General features: G+C 42.6%; 1 protein-coding gene across 4 annotated transcripts in view; it reads right to left on the minus strand.

Annotated features, from left to right (window-relative positions):
* Positions 1 to 25,432, minus strand: part of KDM2B (lysine demethylase 2B) — a 246,416-nt gene that overhangs the window by 35,892 nt on the left and 185,092 nt on the right. For 3 of the 4 annotated variants that reach the window (XM_082244128.1, XM_082244130.1, XM_082244131.1), the window contains 4 exons: positions 18,001 to 18,225; positions 16,011 to 16,154; positions 10,310 to 10,398; positions 8,076 to 8,340 (listed from right to left, as the gene is read on the minus strand). In XM_082244128.1, coding sequence (XP_082100254.1) covers positions 8,076 to 8,340; positions 10,310 to 10,398; positions 16,011 to 16,154; positions 18,001 to 18,225 — 723 coding nt within the window. The remainder of the gene's footprint in view (positions 1 to 8,075; positions 8,341 to 10,309; positions 10,399 to 16,010; positions 16,155 to 18,000; positions 18,226 to 25,432) is intronic. The other variant, XM_082244129.1, reaches the window with a different exon arrangement.

Consider the following 25,432-nt stretch of genomic DNA (forward strand, 5'->3'; position numbering starts at 1 on the left):
AGGGATTCCCTTAATTTGCAGGGAATTTCCATCACTTAAGCCCCGTACACACGTACCGATTGTCGGCCGTAAATATTCGGCCGATGACCAATCGGCCGATTGTAGGCTTGTTAGTATGATGCTTCCGACAGCGCATTTTCGGCCAAACAGAATCTGTCGTGCAGGCATTAAAATTTTTGTTGGCCAACACCAGAACGGCCGATTGTTCGCCAGTCAGTACAGATTTCGGCCGTCAGACAGCAGATTAGCAAGACTGGGCATGCTCAGAAAAGAAAAAAAGACAAGGAAAGTTAACCATCACATGACATCACTTCTGCAGTCGGCTGTTGTTGGCCGACAAAATTAGTGTGCAGTCTTTTGCAGTTTTCAACAGACACGACAGCCCTGGACAAAAGACGGCCGATCGTTCGGCCGACGATCAGTACGTGTGTACGGGGCTTTACTGTTTTGACTATGTGACAGGAATTCATTCTCTTGAATGGGGTACACATGGTAAAAAAAATAAGTAAACCAACATGGGTTATAGCCCTCCCTTATTCAAAAATTAAAAAAAATATCTATATACATATTTCCTATAGTTCTACTTTAACCTTTTCTCTGGTGTTCCACCTGAAAAATAGCAGTGCACGTCCAGTTATGCGATTGTTCCTAGGCACCTGTGCCTAAAGCTTCATAGCTGTAAATCTACAGGATGTGATCTAAGGGACCGTTGCCACTGATTGCAAGTCCCAAGGGAATTTGGAGTAAGAGTTGGTGAGGTCAGGACTGTGTTGCTCATTGTTTTCCTGGAGACTCCAACATGAGGAAAGCCTGGGTCTGTACAAAGGTGACCATCTCCATGCATACAAAAAGCTGCTGTCACTGCTTGTTTTAACATAGCACCTGGGTCTCAAGTGGGTAAAACATCATTGTACACAAAAAAATCAAATTTAGTCCTAATATGAATGCATAATGTATATTACTGTGTGTACACCCATTTTGAATTATTACTAGTTTTTTTCTTGCCTAAGTCCCCTGTAGACTGCTCAGTGTTGTCCGACTCTTCCTGAAATCAGATGAAATTCAAGCAGTGGGTAGCCTCATGGTTGTCTGAATACAAATTAGCCAGCAGCAGAGATTCGGTCATCCACATGGTTAACGTGGATGGGAGAAGAGTCTGATTTTTTTTCATTCAGCCCACATCATCATGTATGGTGGCCTTTAGACTAGCCAGCAGGGCTGAACAAAAAGAACCTCCCATGCTGACTATTGTTTTTCGACAATTGACACCCCTGTGGATGTCATTAGACCTGAACAAGGACTTCATCCGATTGGCTGCAGTCACTTTTTAAACGAGAAATTTTATGGCCAACTTCTTCGATTTTCAAATCAAAGCTTGTTGAGCTGAGTAGTGCAGACAGGGCCACCCACAGTCGACTGAAAGTTGAACAGAGTATGGCTAGTATTACTCTTTCCTATATTTATTGTATTAAAAGAGAAGTACAGCGCAGCCAAAGCTCAGACCTGTGGATCACAGAAGTATATTTGTCCCATTTTCAGCAGACAGTAGGCTAAAGCCCACTATCGGCTAACGTCACAGAGCCAGGCCAGGCTCGGCAAGATCATGACCATATGGTCCCCATTATAGAGAACCGATGACTGACAGTCTCTGCTCAGTGAGCTGTGAGAAACGAGCGATCTCAGGAACCGCACCGGCAGAGGACTGCTGCTGCTTCCACCTAGATAAGTAGGATTCTTAAAAAAAAAACTCAATTCCCATACTTCTCTTTTAAATAATGGGATTTTTGACTTACCATAAAATTCACAGCTCTCCAGTAGTCAGAACCATCGAGCTATATTGCCCCCTACAAGAGTAGGACACTAGGCAGAAAAAACAAACTTGGGCAGTCCTAGGTGGTATACTCCACCCCCCCCCCACCTCTCTGCTAGAAGTCTTCAGTTTTGTAACAAGCAGAAGTACAACTCCATAGAGGGGTGGGTGCGGTGTTTGTCAATGAACTCAGAAAAATGGATTTTATGGTAAGTCAAAAATTCCATTTTCTCTTTCGTTTATTGACGGACACAGCTCTCTAGTAGTCAGAACCATAGGGACTTCCCCAAGCAGTGCCAAACATGAGGGGTGACGGAACAAAAAAATCCCAAGGCTAAACACAATAGGCAATTAGGTAAACAGGAGCTCAACAAAAAAGCAACTGGAACCCAACTTGAACAATCCAGACCCTCTAAACAGCAGCCTGCAAAACCTTACTGCCAAATGAAGCATCCGCAGATGCCAACACATCCATTTTGTAAAATTTAGTTATAGTGTGCACCGACGAGCATGTGGCTGCCTTGCAAACCTGGGACACTTACGCCCAACATCCAAAAAGGAGAGTCTGAGCGGAATAGGGGAACCCACAGGTCCGACCAACTGGGAAAGGGGCCCATGTCCACCCCAAAACCCTCCAGGGGGGAGCGCTAGTCACCATACCAGGAACCAGGCGGGCACTGCTCCAGACAGAACCTCATCGAAATGGGGGGGCTGTCAGTCAAGAGGAACGCTGCGCCTCAGGCCGAGAGGCGGTCATATGTGACCTTGCAAGGAGTTTAATTCACAGGCCAGCCCCGTCCAGTAGGCCAACCTAGTGCGGAACTGTGGTCTGCAAGCGCTGGCTGGCCAAACTGGGGGGACGACTGGATCTAGATTATCCAGCCCGACAGGTGATTGTAGATCTCTCAGAAAAAAAGCCACTTAAAAAAAAAAATTGCTAGGGCCTAGAGATCCCGGCATATAACTATGTCCATACTTCTGACTAGGCAGAAAAAAACTGAAGACCTATAGCGGGGGGGGGGGGGGGTATACCACCTAAGACTGCCCATAGGTGTAGCCTTTTTTTTTTTTTTTTTTTTTGCCCAGTGTCCTGCTCCTGTAGGGAGCAATGTAACCCTATGGTTCTGACTACTGGAGAGCTGTGTCCGTCAACGAACGAAAGAAAAAAAAGATGATTTTAGATTACCAAGAGCTTTGAATGCATCCCATTTTCTCTCAGAATTGCAACTAAACTGTAGACAGAATCTCAGCCAAACAGGCAGTGTTTTTTTTTAAATTAGTAATTTAACTTATAGGCTTGCCTTTTAAATAGCAGCAATATAACACAACCATTACAAAGCAGGAAGCAGAGTCTCTCTATATACCTGTATACAGTGGATATAAAAAGTCTACACACCCCTGTTAAAATGTCAGGTTTCTGTCATGTAAAAAAAAAAAAAAACATGAGACAAAGATAAATCATTTCAGAACTTCTAAAGAGCTTCTAAAGCATCAGAGGGATCTCACTGTTAAAATGTATCAGTCAGGAGAAGGGTACAAAAGATTTTCCAAGGCATTAGATGTGCCATATTTTCTCCACTTGAGGACTGTCTTCACTGTATTCCATGGTATATCTAATGCTTTGGAAATTCTTTTGTACCCTTCTCCTGACTGATACCCTTTAACAATGAAAGCCAATGAAATCCATCTGATGCTTTGGAAGCTCTCTGCAGACCATGGCTTTTGCTGTAAGATGCGACTAAGAAAATGGCAGGAAAGACCTAGTAGAACAGCTGAACTTTATTTGGGGTCAATCAGAGGTATTTTAATGGCAGGTGTGTACTGTCTCCTATTTAACTCTGAGTTTGAATGTGATTGCTTAATTTGAACACAGCTACATTCCCAGTTATAAGAGGGTGTGCACACTTATGCAATCACATTATTTATAACTCCCCCCCCCTAATAGATTTCAGTTTGTTTTTCAATTGAAGTTGTAGAGTTTATAGGTCACATTAAAAAAAGGTGGAAAAAGTTCTGAAATTATTTATCTTTGTCTCGTCAGGTTTCTGTAATGTAAAAAAAAAAATGAGACAAAAATAAATCATTTCAGAAAATTTTACACCTTTAATGTGACCTATAAACTGTACAATTCAGTTGAACAACAAACTGAAATCTTTTAGGTGGAGGGAAGTAAAAATAAAATAAATGTAGTTGCATAAGTGGGCACACCCTTAAACTAATACTTCGTTGAAGCATCTTTTGATTTTATTACAGCACTCCGTCTTTTTGGGTATGAGTATCAGCATGGCACATCTTGACTTGGCAAAATTTGCCCACTCTTTTTTGCAAAAACACTCCAAATATGTCAGAATGCGAAGGGCATCTCCTGTGCACAGCCCTCTTCAGATCACTCCACAGATTTTCAATGGGATTTAGGTCTGGGTTCTGACTAGGCCATTCCAAAACATTCATCTTCTTCTGGTGAAGCCATTTCTTTGTTTATTTGGATGTATGCTTTGGGTCGTTGTCATGCTGAAAGATGAAGTTCCTTTTCACGTTCAGCTTTCCAGCAGGAGCCTGAAGGTTTTGAGCCAGTATGGACAGGTATTTGGGGCTGTTCATAATTCCCTCTACCTTGACTAAGGCCCCTGTTCCAGCTGAAGAAAAACAGCCCAAAGCATGATGCTGCCACCACCATGCTTCAACGTAGGTATGGTGTTCTTATGGCGATGTGCAGATTTGTTTTTGCGCCAAACATATCATTGGGAATTATGGCCAAAAAGTTTAACCTTGGTTTCATCAGACCAGAACACATTTTCCCACATTCTTATGGGAGACTTCATATGTGTTTTTGCAAAATTTAGCCGGACTTGGATGTTTTTCTTCATAAGACAAGGCTTCCGTCTTGCCACTCTACCCCATAGCACAAACACTGGAAGAATATGGGAGATGGTGTCACATGTACCACACAGCCAGTATTTGCCAGATATTCCTGCAGCTCCTTTTGCTGTAGGCCTCTTGGCAGCCTCCCTGACCAGTTTTTCATCACTTTTGGAGGGACATAAAGTTCTTGCTAATGTCACTGTTGTGTCATGTTTTCTCCACTTGATGGCTCTCTTCACTGTGTTCCATGGTATATTCAATGCCTTGGAAATTCTTTTGTACCCTTCTCCTGATTGATACATTTTAATAAGGAGATCCCTCTGATGCTTTGGAAGCTCTCTGCAGACCATGGCTTTGTGTTCGGATGCGACTAAGAAAACGTCAGGAAAGACCTCATAGAACAGCTGAACTTTATTTGGCATTAATCAGAGGCACTTTAAATGATGGCCGGTGTGTACTAACTCCTATTTAACATGAGTTTGGGGGGTGGTGTCATCGCGCCTTCAGCCAATCAGATGGCCCGGAAGACAAGAAGCAGGAAGCAGGGCGGCCGAACATGTCGGCTGTGTCTCTGCTGAGCGGGCCGCACTGTGGGGGCTTCGTTCTAAGGTAAGCATTTCATAATGAGCTAGTATGCGATGCCTTTGTCTTACAACCTTCTTTAAAAGAGGGTGTGCACACTTATGCAATTACATCATTTTAGTTTTTTATTTTTACCCCCCCCCCCCGCAAAAAGATTTCAGTTGGTTTTTCAATTGGTTGTACAGTTTATAGGTCACAGTAAAGGTGGAAAAAGTTCTGAAATTATTTATCTTTGTCACATTTTTTGACATCACAGAAACCTGACATTTTAACAGGGGCGTGTAGACTTTTTCTATCCACTGTATATTGAGAAAATATGACTATCTCCATGTATATAGACAGCATTACAACCTATATGAGTAAAAAGCAGGGTTTTAAACATGTATTAAAACACTAATACGTTTTTTTTACAGCAAGGTGATCGCTCCCTTACAGGTAATTAAAAAAAAAAAATATTAAAAATGCAGTTCCTTTAACCAACTGTTTTCTCTGAGTTCATCTAAGTTTTATCCTGTGTTGAACGCTAATGAAGAGGAAGTGATGTTGTCCTAGAAACAACAGTTAAAAATATCTTGGACTCTTATCTGATTTTGGTGTGGTACTCCTTGTATTTATATGGTTTGAGCTACTGTTGGGTATTGATTGAGGCAAGCCTTGCTGTGAGGGAGCTTCCTCCCTAGAGCTATTGAACTTGTTTGAAGTTTTCCTTCATCGGACCCCACCTGCAAGTCTAAGTCCCCAGCGCCTCTTGGAGTATCTGCTGACAGCAGTAGGTGTCAGTCTGTGTCTCATGAACATTAACTGTAGCTCCAGTATAAATGAAGCCTGCAAACAATGTGTACATGCTTCATTCATAAATATGTTGTAACAATCTGCATGTGAAAATTACACATTGCACCCACAACCCCTAGTAAGGAGTTCCGCCTGGGAAAACATTTTTTTAAAGTCAGCAGCTACAAATACTGTAGCTGCTAACTTAATTTATAGACTTTTACCTGTCCAGGGAGCCTGCACCCCAGACGATTTTTGGATTGGCTGTCGGGTGCTGCCGCCTGTCATAAGGGAAACCAGCAGTGAAGCCTTTCGGCTTCACAGCCAGTTCCCTACTGCGCATGCACTCTGCAATTTCTAATTGGCCCAGAGGCAGGGGAAGGAGGAGGGGGCCAAACTTCCGGACAGTGCTGCGGCGCTGTCTACCGGAATTTGGGAAGGGTACCTGTCAAACACAAGTACATGTTCCCCCTCCCCCCTAAAAGGTGCCAAATGTGTCACCGGAGGGACAGGGAGGAAGCAGATCAGCGGAAGCTCCACTTTTGGGTGCAACTCCTCTTTAAATAGACCTAATTAACACCTTCATCCCATTGCTTGCATCACCAATTCTGTTACCATGTTGTTACTAACAGCCATGATCAGTCTTAATGCATATGTAAACCCAACATTTCGTATTCCTGATCAGTGCCTAATGTAGGATGCACTTGCATGAAAAAGTATCCTGTTCCATTTGTATTGCTTCCTATGTGTGACATTCCTGGTGGTCCTGCCAGTCCCTCGTCTTTCTTATTACCAACTGACTACACTAAGCAATATAACACAGCGTGGTCAGTTCTCAAGCTATGTTGGGAATTCAGCCTGGTCTTCTCAGATGGTCAGACTTCTGCTCACACTCCCCCCTCTGCACAGCCCTTCACTGGAAGGTTCAGTGCGTTGAAGCTTCTCCCCCCCAGAGCTCCTTATGTAGCTGAGGACAGAGGGAAGGTGATCACTTATAGAAAAAAAATATATATATAATAATAAAAAAATATATAAAAATAGCCATTTTCCCTTTTTTATATCTAAAATATAAATGAATGGCAAAACATTTGTGTATAAACTGAATAGTTTGTTTTACAAGGAGAGGGTTTATATATACTTTAGGTCAAGAATTCCTACAGTCTTAAAGAGGTAAACTAAATAACAAATACAGTAACTATATAATTCATAGCAATAAACTTACACTACTTGGGTCATGTATGAATCAAAATTACTCACTACTAAGAACAACAAAAGCAGCTCATATAATACTTATATGCTGGCCATACACTAGCTGAAAAATCATACGAAAATCTGTCACTTGGTCCGTTCGTTTTTTGTCCAGTTAATAGGCACAAATGGAAAATCAGTTTTAAATTTTCAGAGCTGAAAAATCAAAAGAAACAGTTTTGAAAATTCTGCCGAACGATAAATTGAAAGGTTAATGTGTTTCTCACCCGAATGGTTTGCACTAGGCATGTGTGACAAAATGAACAAAAAACTGATTAATTTATGTCCATTGAATGATTTATTGTTCAAAATTCGGTCATTACATGATGGCACGATCGTCTGCTCTCGCGGCCGAGTGTTTGTTTTTTCAAAAATGAGTTTAAACTATTTTTCGGCTAGTGTATGCCCAGCATAAGTCCTAATTTCTGTAGTAAAGGTATATTTTTGTGTACTTTAGCCAGTAAAGTAGACAAGGTTTAGTAGGAAGGGGGACAAGGCTTCACATTATTAAAATTGACACCAAACATTAATTTTTACTTGAGTCCAGCCACGCTATAGAGGCCAGGAGCTGCCATAGAACTGTACATTAACATGAATGGAGTGCTTGGCACATAGCATCCATGTATGCAAGTCTGGGGCTGTCACTTTCATACAAGAGGCTGAAACTAACCAGCAATGGTCTAGTGAAATGCATGACCACAGACATCACAGAATGAAGCAGCTTTTTACTTTCAACAACCATTTAAAAGAGATAAGCAATCCTCATCAGTCAGCTTGCAATTTCATGCTGTTTCTAGCTCACCCTCTTCCTGACTGCAGGGTCAGAAGTTTTTTCCAGTGGCCGTTTCCTCTTAAAGGGGCCATCCTCAGGTTTTCGTTTTACAATTCCCTCCAGGACTTTCTTTTTGGGCTGTTCTTCCAAGTTCTGCCTGGGGGTTTCCTCTCTTTCTTTCTTCTTTACAAGTTCCGTTAGCTCTTTATTATCCCGATTCATCTTCTGCTCCTTAAGCAAAGACCCAGGCAGGTTGGAAGCATACTTAAATCCTGGACCTCTTTTTTGCTTGTAGACCAAAAAGGTGAAAAAACATAAAACACTTTATATCTTATGCTTATGGTTAAGTGCATTTATTTTAAGAATTACAAAAACTAAAAACGCTGCCCTTGTGATTAACAAAGGAAGCTAGAAGTTGCTCTGCAACATTTTAGAAAACATGGGGGGCAGTGGTTAAAGTGATATTAAAGTCTTTTTTTTTTTTGTTTAAAAATAACAAACGTGTTATAATTACCTGCGCTGTGCAGTGGTTTTGCACAGAGCAGCCCTGATCCTCATCTTCTCAAGTCCCTCGCCGGCGCTCCTGGCCCCTCCCTCCTGCCGAGTGCCCCCAAAGCAGGCAGCTTGCTATGGGGGCACCTGAGCTGAGGCACTGATCTGTGTGTCCATCAGATACAGAGCTGCAACTTGGCCCCGCCCCCTCTCTCTCCTCATTGGCTCACTGACTTTGACAGACGTTGCCAATGGTGCCCGCTGCTCTGTCTCAGCTAATCAGGAGGCTCTCGTGCAACATCGCTGCATGGAGATAAGGCTCAGGTAGGTATTCGGCCTCCTGCACACTGGTCGTTTTTACAGCTGCTGTTTTTGGCCTCAGATGTTTTTTCTGCAGTCAGTAAACTCCCCAGCATGTTATTCTATATGCACACATAGGCTGTTATCAGCAGTTTTTGGCAGGGGCGTTTTCCAGCTGGAAAAAAAGACAGAACTAGTGGGATTTTAGGAGGCGTTTTCAGCTGTAAAAACGCTCTAACTTTGATAAAAGCCGAAAAACGCAGCTATTCAGCGTTTATCAACAATTTTGAGCCATAAGCTTTTGTGAGAGTATAGTTTTGTTATAAAAAAGCTAAAAAAAAAAAAAAAAAAAACGCTACAGCTGAAAAAATAGCTAAAAACAGCTGAAAATGCTACTGCGAAAAAGCTGAAAAACTCCTACAGCTACAGCTTTCTACTGACGTTTAGAGAACGTACAGTGTGCATGGCGCCTAAGGGGGGCATCTGAACACAGAAGGTTTTTTATCTTAATGCATAGGATGCATTAAGATAAAAAAAAAAAACTTCTGCCTTTACAACCACTTTAAGCATTACAGACCCTTTTGACATACTGGACGTGTAGTTCCAGGCCCAGGATGGTGACATGGAGGTTTACTTTGAATCTCAGGCAATGATATCACATTACACTCTGGTGAGGTTTATTCATTTTTTGTTCTTGAAATAAAAGATAAAGTTTTTCATTGAAATTCTAAAAAGTTAATTGTTGCACTACTTGTACTGAAGTTCCAGCTTATTTGTACAGTCATTGAAATTACTTACCTTGTTTGTCACCACTGTCATTGTACTAATTTGCTTTCTGTGGATGTTCCTTTTGAAAAAATTGTATTTTACTGTATATAATTTTTGAAATAAAGGAAGTAGAAAAAACGCCTAGGTAGGTGCATCTCCACTACTGGAGGCCTGTAAAACTCAGAGATTGACAGCTGTTGCATCTGGAGGGTACATCAAGGGGTACCAACACTTATGGCAGTAATTGCTCAGGCACAAATACCCGAGGGCAGACTGCTTGCATTTTGGGCATTCATGGTAAATGAGCAGAACAGATATAGAGCCTAAAATGTGTGCAATATTTCAATTTATATAGACACTTACATTTTTTACTAAAAAAAAAAAGGCAATTTCAAGGTTTCCAGTGCTGACTGGCTTGCCCTTATTTTTGGAATATAAATGAGTGGACACCAGTATTGAGTTGATTACCCACAAAATATCCAGATAGCCACTATTTTGAAGGTACTACTGAGGACTACAAATGGAACTTGCAAAAAGGTCTAATGTACGTCTACAGGTACCATGAGCAGATATTTTGCTGGAACCTAAATACAACAGCAAAACCACAGTTATCTTCCTTACAGCACATAGGTTAACTCCTATGTAATTTTCCCAGATACCAGTCTAGCTTATGACATGGCATCTTATGCAGTAACCATATACTCACTTTCCCAGTTTTCCCAGCATGGTTGCATTTAGGACATTCCCAGCAGTTTGGAAGTTCATCATTTACCACACCATCAGATTCCTTTATCTGTAGAAATAGGTATTAGTTAGGTCTTCGTCAATGACGCCCAAAAACAATATTTTCCTTTCCTGAAACTACCACAAGTCCCAACAGAAGCTTTATATATAGTTCAGTAAGCTTGTCAAAGTAGGTGATTATCAATGAACCATGCAAAGACTTAAGGGTTTATTGGCAATACGCATGTATGTAAACCTTTGACCTGAACTTTAAGTATGCATATTTTTGCAGTTACATTGGTCCAGCATGTATCATATCTGGAAGATCAATGGAGAAGATTGTAATCACTACAGTAGGCACCACTAAAGTGACTGCTGCTAGCTTCTGGAACCTTTGCTGAGTGGCTACTCTGGTTCTAAAGCTGGATACACACTATACAATTTTCTTTAGATTTTTTCCTTTAGATTTACCAAAAACATAATATGAGGTCAAATCTAAACCCTTGAAATTTGTATGCAATCAGGCAGACCCTAGCACTACACAGTTGAAGGTAAATCTAAAGGAAATCTAACAAAATTTGTATAGTGTGTATCCAGCTTTAATGAACACCGGTCACTTGTGCGGCAGGGGCGTAATTCAGAGAATACTTAGCATTTTCTCATAGTGATGTTGCCACCCTGCCTCTCTACCTTGTCCGATCAGACAACACTTAAGCCAAGTACACAGGGGCTTAATGTCAGGCATCGGCCGGTTCAATAAAAACTGGGTGTACTGTAGCTGGTTAAACAGAAGCAGGGAGTTCGAAGGGACATGACCGAAAAAGGTTTGCCAATCGGCTCTCGATCAATGTTCTCAGCCATTGGCTTGGAGAGCAGAGTGTTCTGGCAAGGGGGGGCGCAGGGGCAACCCCCTGTCAGAACACAATAGCTCCTCCTGAGCTGGCCGTGTTTTTTTTCTTTCAGCCCTGCTGGATTGAAAGAAAAAAAAAACTACTAGTGTGTACCAGGCTTTAGCTTCTGGGTCCGAGTCTGAGTGCAAACAGTGTTCATTGTAGTAGTGGTGCCTACTACAGTGATTTCCAGCTTCCAGGGGATCATCCAGGTATGGTACATGCATATTTACATGTAAATATTCAAAAATATCCACACTTAAACTTCAGCTTTGTTCCATTTATGTCCTGTGAGGGAAATCATATTCATGTGCATCCATAAACCTCTCTGCATTTTGTCTCTTGACCCCTGTCATTTAATTATGTACAGTGATCTACAGGTATATTAATGGATCTAAAGGGTATTGATTTGTGTATGGAAAAGAATGTGTTCTGTCATTCTCTCATCGTTTTGTTTTGAGTGCTCTTGTACTGTGATTTGACAATCACCTTTCCTTATTTGCTCCCTTTGGTCTGTTAAATAGAACATTGAAAGTGCTTTGTTATATCATTTTGACAAGTATAAAAAAAAAAAAAATACTAGTTGATTTTGTTAGAAATTCAGAGCGGTCCTATACCCTGCCCGCATTTCCTAGGTTATCCCAAGGAGCATATTTACCCCCTCAAGTTCCTATTTTGGGACTAAAGCTCAATAAGCACTTATTGTTGTGGAGATGAGAAGAAAGGGTGCAATTCAGTAGTTAATCAAAAGACAACTGGACAGGGCTGGCACCAATCAGTCCAGGAAAACTCTGCATACAACAGTACAGTAAATTAATATATTTCTGGCAGACAAACAGATTGCAGGGGTCTATAAAGGGATAAAACATTAGGAAATATGCATGTGTAGCATTTGTGTGCCCTGACATACACTTTATAATGCTAAAGCTTTGACATAATGATCAAGACACTGGACAACCGAAAAGAAAATGCTGTAAAAAAATAAAACAAAAAGCAACCACCAACAACCAGAGTTGGGAAAGGATCTAACCTTTTTGTGTCTTTAATTTAATAGCTGCCATGTAGATAGGCTATGACCTGTGCACACAGGCTTAACTGATCACTCACAATGGAAAACAAAGAATGGGCCGCACATTTTCAGTATACCCGAGACATTGTCTTCTGTATTTTCTGCTGTATTGTAGTAAACACTGCTCAGTTACTATCCAACCATGCTGAACCTGCTTACATTTTATGGCTAGATGCAAATCCAAGTTAACACAATTCTGCAATAAAAGGTGCCATAGACCTACAGGAGCAGTCAAGTTCAGGTATGATCTGACTGCCCTTAGGCAACACAGACCGCCTCGTATATTCAAAAATACAAAAATTCAGTTTAACTATGCCTATAGAAAGTAGAAGGATCAGCCAGACAATGCAGTGGACATGTATTTCTTGTGGTAAAAAACTATCCATCGTTCCCTGAAAAGTGTATTCTAATCAATGGGTATAAAACATTCGCCCAATCCATCTATGTTCAATAAAGATTCATTTGAGATGCCTCTGAAAATATTCAGAGGTCACTGACTGTTGCATCTGACCTCTTCCTGACTTCCTAAGCTGCACCAACCTATTTCATGCTGCTTTTGGTTTCCCTCTGACTTGGGGGGGGGGGGGGGGGAAGCAGTCTGACGCAAAGAAACTCCCACGACACAAGCACTTATAATGATCCGATGAACGTATGACAATGATAAGCATATATGACTGCATTAACCACTTTACGACCAGCCACCGCAGATGTACTGCAGCAGGCTGACTCTTCAAGGCAAAACCCTATACATGTACAGCGATCACCTGGGAGGAGCTAGGGGGCTCGTCAGTGCGTGTGTCAGGTGGCTCCGTCTGCCACCTGACACCGGCGATCTCTCCCTGCTGACAGAGAAAGACGGACGGCTGATGTAAACACAGCGTCCGTCCTTCTCCCTCGGATGATCACAGAGCCCATGCGATCCTGCTATATAGGATCGAATGTTTCTATGGTCATCTCACAAGCTCAACCCCCCTCCCACAGTTAGAATCACTCCCCTAGGCTTACATGTAACCCCTTGATCACCAATAGTATTAAACCCTTCCCTGCCAGTGTCATTATTACAGTAACAGTGCATATTTTTAGCACCGATTACTGTAGTAGTGTCACTGGTACCCCCAAAAGTGTCAAAAATGTCAGTTAGGGGTCCGATCTGTCCGCCTCAATGTTGCAGTCCCGCAAAAAAAAAAAATGATGTGCAGATCGCTGCCATTACTAGTAAAAAAATAAAAAACAATAAAAATGACAAATCTTTCCTGTAGTTAGTAAACGCAATAACTTTTGTGCAAACTAATCAAAATACGCTTATTGAGATTTTTTTTAACCAGAAATATGTAGCAGAAAACAAATTGGCCTAAAATGTTAAAAAATTTAGATTTTTACATTTCTTTTGAGAATGTCATATAAAACTATGTGAAAAATATTGTTTTATTTTTTTCAAAATTGTTGCTCTTTGTTTATAGCGCAAAAAATAATAAAAAAAAAAAAAAAAAAAAAAAAAAAAAAAAAAAATCGCACAGGTGATCAAATACCACAAAAAAAGCTCTATTTGTGGGAAAAAAAGGATGTCAATTTTATTTGGGTACAGCGTTGCACGACCGTGCAATTGTCCGTTAAAGTAACGCAGTGCTGAATCGCAAAATAGGGCCTGGTCATTAAGCAGCAAAATCTTCCGTTCTTGAAGTGGTTAAAGACCGTATCCAAAGAAAAAGGATTTGGAGTCAATACTTCTATCCTACCATTTTATACATGAATTTTACTTACTGCATTTTTTCTCCTCCTAGTAGGACAAAGAGCATAAGAAAAACAAATCCCCAATATCTTGCTAAAACAGCTGAAAACAAACCTCAAGCTCAGCATTATCATCTTCTGCATCACGAAGGTCCTTTCATATGGCAGAAGTCATGATTACTGCATTATTTAGCTCTTTGTATCAGATAACTAGAAGCAGCACAGCAGATGTTGGCACTTGCATAAAAACTAATTATAGCTACAGAAAAGCTATTGAAAAATTCTGCAAAGACTATTAAATAATGGAACGGAGCCAAATAAACAGCAATTGTGCTGCCAGAAAGAAAGGTTGATCAACTAAGAGTTTTGTACTACTCTGAGATTATTATAAATGAGGGTCCTTGCACAATAGCAGTGACAGTGGCCATAAGGGCGCATTTTCTTGCAACAGATTTTAATAAGTGACAGGATAATGTGGGCCAAGAGATTTACCAATTAATCCTTAATTTCTGCCTATAACCCATCCACTACTGATATTGGGACAAGAACACACACACGAGATGACTGTCAATCATTTCACTACATACATCAGTAAGGCTGGCCATACATTATAAAATTCTCTTACAATTTTCTGTACAATTTTCTTTAAATTTACCTTCAACTATGTAGTACAAAGGCCTGCCTAATTGGATACAAGTGAAAGTGTTGTTTAATTTTGACCTCATATTATATGGTTTTTGGTAAATCTAACAGAAAATTGTACAAGAAAATTGAACAGGTATGGCCCACCTAAGACATTCATGAATCAGCCAGCATCTACTCCATTGTGTGCAAAGGGATGAACAATGACATTGACAGATTCTGGAACCATGGATGTGTTATTATATCTCTAAAAGGATACAATGGGGTGATCTACTAAAACTGGAGAGTGCAAAATCTGGTTCAGCTCTGCATAGAAACCAATCAGCTTCCAGGTTTTAGTGCCAAAGCTTAATTAAACAAGCTGAAATTAGAAACGGATTGGCTACAATACACAACTGCACCACATTTTGCACTCTCCAGGTTTAGTAAAGCAACCCCAATGAATCAAACCACGTACTGGAGGTACTGACATGACTCTAACCTAATGCCTCATACACACGCAACGATTATCGGCCGACTGATCGTCCGACTTTTGTCCAGAGTGGTGTTTTGTTGGTTGGAATGTGTCTAGACTGCACACGAATTTTCTCGGCCAACAAAAATCTACTTCATAAGTGATGTCATGTGTTGGTTTACTTTCCGTGTGTTTTTTCTTCTCTGAGCATGCCCAGTCTTGCTCATCAGATTTTTGTCTGCCGAAATCTGTACTGACTGATGGAAAATTGTGTTGTTGGCCAACAAAAATTTTATAGCCTGCACACCAGATTTTTTGCGGCCGAAAAGTCGGAGTCGGTTGTCGGAAGCATCATACTAACAAGCCGAAAAACGGCCGATCGGACGTTGGCCGAAAATTCCCGGGCCAATAATCGATGCGTGTGTACGGGGCATTAGATAGATAGATTCTCAGTGATCTGCTGCATACAGTAATATTTTTTAACAAATTGACAATTTACTTGCCAGAACTCTGGAAAGACGCATAACCGCAATACAGATGGTAGGATTTAACAAACCTACAGAAATATAGCTGCTTTAAACTGTAACTACTGTATTGTAGCTTCGAATTTAATAGGAAGATTTTTTTTTTGGAAGCAGACCAGTGGTAATCAGGTAATTACGCAAGCTGTATTTTACTATACATTTATATAGCATTCATTTTTGTTAATTAACTGGATTCCATCTAAATTGTGCATACTACATCAGCATGCCAACTCCGTACACTTAGAGAATACAAACCCACTAAAACAAAAGGATAATTAATCTTTCAACCCCAGCATATAAAGCATAACTGCCAAGCCCCTAGACACTGAGTCTAATATTCTTAATAAATGTGCAAAGCCTACTTATGTTGCCTACCTTAAGGCATCCAGGATGGATTATTTCATTGCAGATGGAGCATTCCATCAACATGACATTAAATTTTGCTTCCTGGCCTTCCACACAGTCCTCCTTTCCTGCTTCTCCACATACTAAACAGACAGCTGTATGAGGCAAAACAGGCTAAAAGGACAAAAAAAAAGCAAAAATCACAATGACATCTATACAATCATATGATTCATTTTATAATGTAGACATGTTAAATGTCTATGCACTTAAGATTTTTTCCATAGTGGTTTGGACCAATAACTAAAACAGAGCTGCTAGCAAGATGCTTCAAACCTTAAGGCTGCATTCACATGTCAGCGTATGGATCGCGGGCAGAATCGCCGCGATTCCGCCCGCGATCCGGAAATCATTGCAAATCGCGGGACGCCTGTGCGTTGCCCCTGTTTTGCAATAGCACCCCAAACGCTGAGCGATGTTGCTGCGATTTCCGCCTGCCTAATTGCGGTAACATCACGCAAAAAAAAAATCGCGGGACGCATTACGCTCCAAGGAAGCTCTTGTACTTTTTTGGGCGTAATGCGTCCCGTGATTTTTTTTTTTGCGCGATGTTACCGCGATTCGGCAGGCGGAAATCGCAGAAACATCGCTCAGCGTTTGGGGTGCTATTGCAAATCACGGGCAACGCACAGGCGTCCCGTGATTTGCAATGATTTCCGGATCGCGGGCGGAATCACGGCGATTCTGCCCACGATCCATACGCTGACATGTGAATGCAGCCTAAGACCTTTGGTATGGCTTGTTTGAAGTCCAGATTTGTGTGGGCCCGTGTGCACAGCCTGCAGCATCTGCTACTCTGCTCCCTCATTACCGAATCCATACAGGGATAAAACACCCTCCTGTACACAGACCATAAAGCTTAAACAATGAGAACTGGCAGAAATTTCACCCATTGCTAAAGAAAATTAATTGCCTTTAAATTTTTCATCAGCTTCATTTTCAGCTTCATTTCATTTCAGCTTTGAATATGGCAAAGACCAAAAGACTCATGCTGGCGAGAAATTGCTAAGAATTTGATCCATAATTTTCACATGTGGCCCCCCAATGTAGGACCACTGGTCCTGCATTGTATGCGATTATATTGAATAAGAAATTGGAAAACAACTAGAAAACAGGAGCAGCTTTGTGTGATCAGTTTTTAACACTGGCAGAGAGGAAGCAATAAATAAGTCAAGTATTTATTTGTAGCTTACCCCCACAGACAAAACCGGTATTCGTATAAGAGGGGGCACCGAAATACATTTTTTTATAAGCTGACCAGAGGGCATCTTTAAGGAAACCTGTAATAGAGGGAATATGAAGGCTTCTCTTGCTGACCATCGTCAGAAAATACTATTTGCTTGGCTGTAATACTTTTTGGGACACTGACCTACAACAAGATCATCATAATCATAAAAATCAGAGTACTTAATATGCTTAATACAGGTTAAGGTTTCGAAAAAACTAAATGCATACAATTTCTTCCATGCACTGCTACTTTAAACCGCTTAATGCAGGCACGCACTAGGTATTTAGCAGCTTCATATTCTGAGCGGTCATTTGAAAAAACAGCCAGTGAATGTCACGCTATCATACAGGACTGGCCCATTTGTTACAGAAATACACAATATATAATTTTCAAACTGCCCTTCATTTGGCGAATACCTACAAAAGGGCAAGGCTGCCCCGAGATTCATCTATGGATATGTGATCTGGTAATCAATAGACTAGTCCTGTAGAATAGAATGATATTCAGACAATATTTTACAATGCCAGATACTAGTGAAGCCTCTTTTTTTTTTAGGAAGTAAACAATGGTACACCCCCATACTTTCAACAGTACAGGGTTCCTTTAAGAGCAATTAAAACAAAGTGACTGAAATATATGAAGAAAAAAAAAAAAACATCTGAACTGAACATCAAATCTATTATCTTCAGAACAAGGATCAAAAATTAGCATACAGTTACAGCAGGCAATACCTACAGCTATGCACTGCCGCATTATACATGACTGTTTCATTCTCCCTGGTCCACCAAACTTTTTCATGTCTTTGCAGAAGTGACATTCTCCACACTCTGTACGTAAACATGCTTCACACTTGCGACACCGCGTCCGTCTCCGACGGGCACCAGCGCTGGTCCTGTTAGTAGATAATTTGACTGCAGGAGAGGTTGCAATTTTCCCTTTTGGTCTTCCTACTGCTCGATTCTGTACAAGAAAAAAAAAAGATTTCCAGTTACTTTAGAAGGTGAGAATTTACAAGATACGCAATTCTACGGCTTCCTGTATAGCAGGATAAAGCTTTAAGAAAAAAAAAAAAAGGGGTTCCTAAAGTTCTCTTGCATGCTTTTACACTTACACTGAAAAATACAAGCCATCATTAGTAATAACTAGGGAAACTACGCTAAAGGTAGCTCATTCTGCACAATTCACTTACAACTATGCCGGACTCCAGGATGATGGCCAATAGGTAAGTGAGAACCCCACAGGACCTCCTGCATACATTGACAGACAGCAAATCAAACCTCTGCTCTACAGACACTTGGTCATTTTTCAAGACTTCTCCTCTTATCCTATTTACTCTGAATCTAAAAGCAGCAAAATTGTTTTTGGAGAAGAAAGGCCAAAGTCATGAGTAAATCTAAAATAATCCACAACGTAGCTCCCATAAGCCTTAGTTTTAAATTCATACCACCCTCTTTCTTGAGAGGAGGTCATCTTATAGGCCCATTATATAAAAATCCTCGAAGGACAAATATAGTGTACTTTTTGTAAAGTTTTCCTTTAAATACCATCTCTACCCCACCAAATCCTACTATTCTTTGCCCTCATTCGTTGTAAATCTTCACTCTGTGGCCTACAGGGAGCTACAATGTCTTTTGAGGGTCTGTTTTGAAGCCTGTTTTTTTTGATCCCCAAGGGAATTTTACATTGAAATCCTGATGGACTGCACATCAAACACCTTAGATGCGGTTGCTGTGTGGTTTCATTGACTTGAATAGGATATGGTTGGCAAGTGGCACTGCCTACCAACTGCAGCATGCTGTAATAATTTGTCACACTGTGAAGTGACTGCAGAAATCTGTGCTGGGACAAGGTCATCCAGCGCCTAGGTCAAAGATGCCAAAATGTGCCCCCCAGCCCATTCATGATGTGCAAACTTGGGAGATCCTATGCCCAGCAGTCCCTCGCTAGTGAAAATCACTGCCACTATCATTAGTAGGGATCGACCGAATATCGGGGGGGCGATATTCACTTTTACCGATATATCGGTTATCGGCCCCGGAACTGGCCAATATTACTGTATGTAAAATCCTAGCATCCACTTTATTAATTAGTGTTTTATATAATGTCCAGTGTCTGTTTTTGTAATCTAATAGTGTGAAATACCTTCATTACATCGCCGCTCGGCCCTTCCATGACCCCCAGCTGTCAGTGGGGGAGGAGAGAAGGACAGCAGAGCGGGAGATTAGCTGAGCCGGGAGCGGAGATGTAATGAAGGTATTTCACACTATTCTAATCTAATACCCGGCGCTTCTGTGTACACTGCAGAGGGGAGGGACTGAGATCCTCCTCTGACAGCTATGAGAGGAGAAAACGGCAGAGTGGGAGATTAGCGAGGAGAGCCCGGAGCAGTGATGTAATGAAGGCATTTCCCACTATTCTATTACAAAAACACACACTGGACATTATATAAAAAACACTAATAAAGTGGATTCTAGAATTTTAAAGACACTAAACTAGGTTCACACGGGATTCCTGGCAGGCAGGGAGGGAAAGGAAGACCGCACATTACAGCTAAAAGACCTACCCCCACATTGCTCAGTTCCAGATTTGTGTCAAAAATTGTCTTTATTTTTCGAAACTTTAAATGTACAAAATATCGGCCCATATCTATATTTAGTGACCAAAATATCGGTTTTCGGCCCTGAAAAAAACATATCGGCCTATCCCTAACTAGTCCTGTCAGCCTTGTAACAGAAGGAAGTGCCCCCAATCCCTACTGCAAGCCATTGCACCCAGGGCAGCTTTCCCTCCCGCCCACTCCTTGTCCTAGCCCTGGCGGCCATGTATCCATCCATAGCCACTGGGCAGGTTAACTTGCTGGTAGGTGGTAAAAACAGAGATTAACTGCCTGTTTCCTCTGCCTATGAGGCCTAAGAAAAGTATTAGAGATAGGGTGTGCATACGCAGAAGAATCCTTAGTCATGTCTATGCAGCCATGCTAATGCCAACAACCAGGGGTGATGAAACCTTCAACAGGACAAATGTGGGGATTCATTTTAAACAGCCAAAAAATATTGATTCAGGCAGCCATGTACAGCCATTTTTATTTTTTAGAAGAAACTCCCGTGAGTTTTACATCATGTAAGGTTTTAGCCGTTCATTCTAGTACACCTAGTTTATGTCTAGCTTCATATTTCCCATTTCATATATGATGATGAATACTTCAACTACACAGCTGTTAGTAAATGTGTTATCTTACGCATTATAATGGAGTTTTGTCTGACCAGCTAGGCTGCATAGATTTCTTTAGTTTGACAGAAGAGAAAAAGTATCGAGTTTGGCATTCCTTTGTTTTGTAAATAAATACAAAGTAAATGTTTCTGAATGACATCACTTGTTTCTGGTTGATTACTTATTCCTTCCTATCCGGTCCTAAGATTTCACAAATGTTACCCAGGGAACTGATCTGAAGGTATTTAGATGTGTAAAACGTACGTATCCTAGGCATGACACTAAGCAAGGGACACACCTGGAAATCAAGAAGATTCAGCAGAAGGCTTCATTGGGAAATTGGCACAAAATGAATGGTAATCATTCCATTGCTAAAACGTTTTAGCAATCAAATGCAGTGACAGCACACATACTGTATGGGTGAACAAAATTCATCTTTCATTACTATGATCCAGCTCAAGATATTGAAGCGGATTTACTAAATCTTGAGCAAAAAAAAGAATATAAAAAAGGTCAAATCAGATCAAAGAGACAACACAGCATTCAGTTCCAGAAACTCTCACCTCTTTGCTGCAGTCCCGGATTTGCTCTATATGATCTGGGGGTGCAGTAAAATTAATCGGGCATGCTGTCAATAGTGTGACAGAGATGCAGGGAACCAGTATTCCGCATTCATTAGGCATGCTTCTGTACCACGAGTCAGAACCTGGAAGGAACGTCTGACAGGGAGTGCAAAGGCAGTGCAGGAGTGAATGGGGAACAATAGTATGTATTAGGCTGTCATTAGATTAGGATGATTAAACAGAACCTGTGCTCTCTTATATCAGGAGTCTTAGCAGAGACCCCCTCCTTACATCAACTGTCCCCCCATCAGGGTTCCCTTTTAAAATCAGATGTCCCCATCAGATTCCCTGACATCAGATGTCCAGCATCAGATTGCCCCCTTAACATCAGATGTCCCCCATCAGAGTGCCCCCTTACATCAGATGTCCCCCATCAGAGTGCCTCCTTACATCAGATGTCCCCCATCAGAGTGCCCCTTTACATCCATTGTCCCCCATCAGAGTGACCCCTTAACATCAGATGTCCCCCATCAGAGTGCCCCCTTACATCAGATGTCCCCCATCAGAGTGCCCCTTTACATCAGAGTGCCCCCTTACATCAGATGCCCCACATCAGAGTGCCCCTTACATCAGATGCCCCACATCAGAGTGCCCCTTACATCAGATGTCCTCCATCAGAGTGCCCCCTTACATCAGATGTCCATCAGAGTGCCCCCTTACATCAGCTGTTCCTCCTCACATCAGATGTCCCCCACATCAGAGTGCCCCCTTACATCAGATGTCCCCCCATCAGACTACCCCCCTTACATCAGATGTCCCCCATCAGAGTGTGCCTTTACATCAGATGTCCCCCTCAGAGTACATCCTTACATCAACTGTCCCTATTACAGTTTCCGCTTCGATCAGATGCCCCCCTCAGAGTGACCCTTACATCAATTGATGGGGACAGTTAATGTAAGAAGGCATTTTGAGTGGGGCAGAGTTCCCCCTTAAATCAAATGTCCCCATCAGAGTCCCTCCTTTCATCAGATGCCCCTCTAACAGCAAATTGTCCCATTGAAGTGCCCCCTTAATATTAAAAAGTCCCCACCAGAGCCCCCCTTACATCAATTGTCCCAATCAAGTCTTATGAATTAGTAGATGCATTCTCAGAGATCTGGGATGGGGATCACAGTCCTCCCCAGCACCCCCTAAGCCCTGGCCTGGTGTGCTGTAACAATCAGTGAGAACATCTGTATCCTTTTTACACTTTACATTTAATATCAATGGGGGAGGAATTTACAAAGCTTCCAGTACCATTCTAATGGCCCAGAATACAGGCAGGAGTGGTGTGCACCACATTAATAAAGCAGAAACCCCTTTTATAGAGTGAAATCGCAACTGCTGTGGGTTCTCCATATAAAAAACTGCCACAGATCCCTGCCAGATTAGATCTAATGTGTGGGATGTGGACTGCCTGCTTCCTCCGATTGCTCCTAATCAATAAAAGGGCTTGTCCTCTTTTCATTAAGAGCAGAATCGGATGAGTTTTCTCAGACTGGAAGGAGTGACAGAGGTGTTATGCCTACACCACGCTTTGTTAACTCCCCCAATGTGTCCATTTGACGGATGATGCTTTTAAAACACTAAACGTATATGTAAAAAAAAAAAAAATCTTAACAGATTAAAGAAATTCAAAAGTAATTTTCATTATTTTAGCATCTTTCATTAGGATAAGTGGTGATCCTGCCATGAAGGTCCATCCTATTATACAGAAACAAAGCTCTGTTCAATGTCTTCCAATTGTACTCTTGTGTTGTCACCCTGTCACATGCTCTGTCGATTTGTAGACTACAAATGGTTGTAGCAATGCCCATTACACAGCCATGTCCCACCGCTGTCATCATCAGGAAACCACTCAGAAAACAAATAATGTGTTCATGCATGTAAACTGGAAGCGGCTGTAGGAAAGCAGATGCACCAAATGGTGAAAAGAGGTTATTTTTTTTTTAAATGCCCATGTTTTATGATCCACAGTGCTTTAACCCCTTCCCATCTTGCATCCCTTTAAGTGTGTCTGTAGGCCCAGGTAGTGGGGTGGATGTCCTGATCTTGTCACCATGGTGATTGGCTGTCACAGTGGTCACATTACAATGAACTTGTCCTGAACGAGACACAGAGCGATCTACAGGAGTGCGCTCTCAGCTCAGAAATCTTGGCCATCCATGGACGTATATGTACAGCATGTGGACACAAAAGATCACCCTCATGTGTGTTAGGTGGGTGGCAAAAGCTAAAACCAAACCACTTGGGGTTTACAGCAGTTTAAAGTTTATGAGTGCTTGGTCCTTGTGATGAATAAATCCGTGGGGCGAGGGGGGAAGATGATTGGGTAGCCATGGGCAATAACCCATGTCCTTTCCCCTTTACACATGTAAAATGTCCATGTGAGGCTCTGAACTTCCCAGTACAAGTCAATGGAAAGCAATGGCAGCCAATCGGCTTCTAGCTTTCATTTTTAAATCTGAACTGAAGAAGCTGAAGGTAGAAGCCGATTGGTTACTATGCACAGTATTAGTGTTTATTGCACTGGAATTGTCCTGTGAGGGAGGGAAGAGATGGGGGATGTTCTGATGTCACCTAGCTTTATGTAAAGGTATGAGCTCCATGACAGCAGCCATAGATCGGATGTGACAGTGATCGCTTACCTGGGGCTCATACAATGCTTCCCTCCCTCCATACACACAGGATAGGAGCACATCGGAATTATCACACATGTACCCTATTCTATGTAGGGATTAGCAGCCCGATGGAGGAGATCGGTGATCGCTCGGTCCCTCCCCCACCTCCACTACAAGCCCGTTTCCTGCACCTCTTACTACCGAACGATCGGGAAGTTGTAGCGCCCCCCTCCCCGGACACCGACCTGATCCTGCTCCGAATCGTATTCCTCATCATCATTACTCAGGGACAGGGCCATGTCTGTTCATCCGGGCCCAGTGTGACATCGATCGGGGGACACTGCAGACTGCACGGCTAGTGAAAGGAGGAGGGGGAGGAGGAGGGCGAAGACACAAAGGGGAGGAGGGGTGCTACCACCATCATTATTCATGAGGACGGCCCAGGAAAGGGTTTGCCACCTGCTGGTCACCAATCACAGGACGGGGCCGGGCACACGAGCTGCCAGGAGAGAGGAAGACCAGGTATCAGCACGGCTACTGACTGCAGCTAATACCACAAACAATGATCCGGGGTCACCACAGTCATCCTGCCTGTCACCCCGGGTTATGGGCAGGGAGGATCCGGGGTCACCCGAGTGTGGTCAGGGGAATGATCTAGGGTCACCCCCTGTGTATTGACAGGGAGGATCCGGGGTCACCCGAGAGTATGTCAGGAATGGATCCGAGGGTCCCCCCCAGAGTGTGGTCAGGGAGGGATCAGAGGTCACCCCCAATGTGTGGTCAGGGCGGGATCCAGGGTCACCCCCAGTCTATGGTCAGGGAGGATTCGGGGTCATCCCAGAGCCAGGTCAGGCGAGATTCAGGGCACCACAGTCTATATTCAGGGAGAATCCAGGGTCATACAGAGCGATCCCATCTGTCACCCTAGTCTGTGGTCAGGAAGGCTAATCCTGCATGCCACTCACTGCCTGACCCTGTCTGTCACCCCAGTGTATGGTCAGGGAGGATCTGGGGTCATCCAATGTGACCCTGTCTGTCACCCCAGTGTGTGGTCAGGGAGGATCTGGGGTCATCCAATGTGACCCTGCCTATCATCTCAGTGTATGGTCAGGAAGGATCCGGGATCATCCAATGTGTCCCTGCCTATCACCCCAGTGTATGGTCAGGGAGGATCCGGGGTCATCCAATGTGACCCTGTCTGTCACCCCAGTGTATGGTCAGGGAGGATCCGGGGTCATCCAATGTGACCCTGTCTGTCACCCCAGTGTGTGGTCAGGGAGGATCTGGGGTCATCCAATGTGACCCTGCCTATCATCTCAGTATATGGTCAGGGAGGATCCGGGATCATCCAATGTGACCCTGCCTATCACCCCAGTGTGTGGTCAGGGAGGATCTGGGGTCATCCAATGTGACCCTGTCTGTCACCCCAGTGTGTGGTCAGGGAGGATCTGGGGTCATCCAATGTGACCCTGCCTATCATCTCAGTGTATGGTCAGGAAGGATCCGGGATCATCCAATGTGTCCCTGCCTATCACCCCAGTGTATGGTCAGGGAGGATCTGTCATCATCCAACATGACCCTGTCTGTCACCCCAGTGTATGGTCAGGGAGGATCCGGGGTCATCCAATGTGACCCTGTCTGTCACCCCAGTGTGTGGTCAGGGAGGATCTGGGGTCATCCAATGTGACCCTGCCTATCATCTCAGTATATGGTCAGGGAGGATCCGGGATCATC

Source organism: Pelophylax lessonae (assembly GCF_965119305.1).
Source record: "Pelophylax lessonae genome assembly, chromosome: 1".
Lineage (NCBI taxonomy): Eukaryota > Metazoa > Chordata > Amphibia > Anura > Ranidae > Pelophylax > Pelophylax lessonae.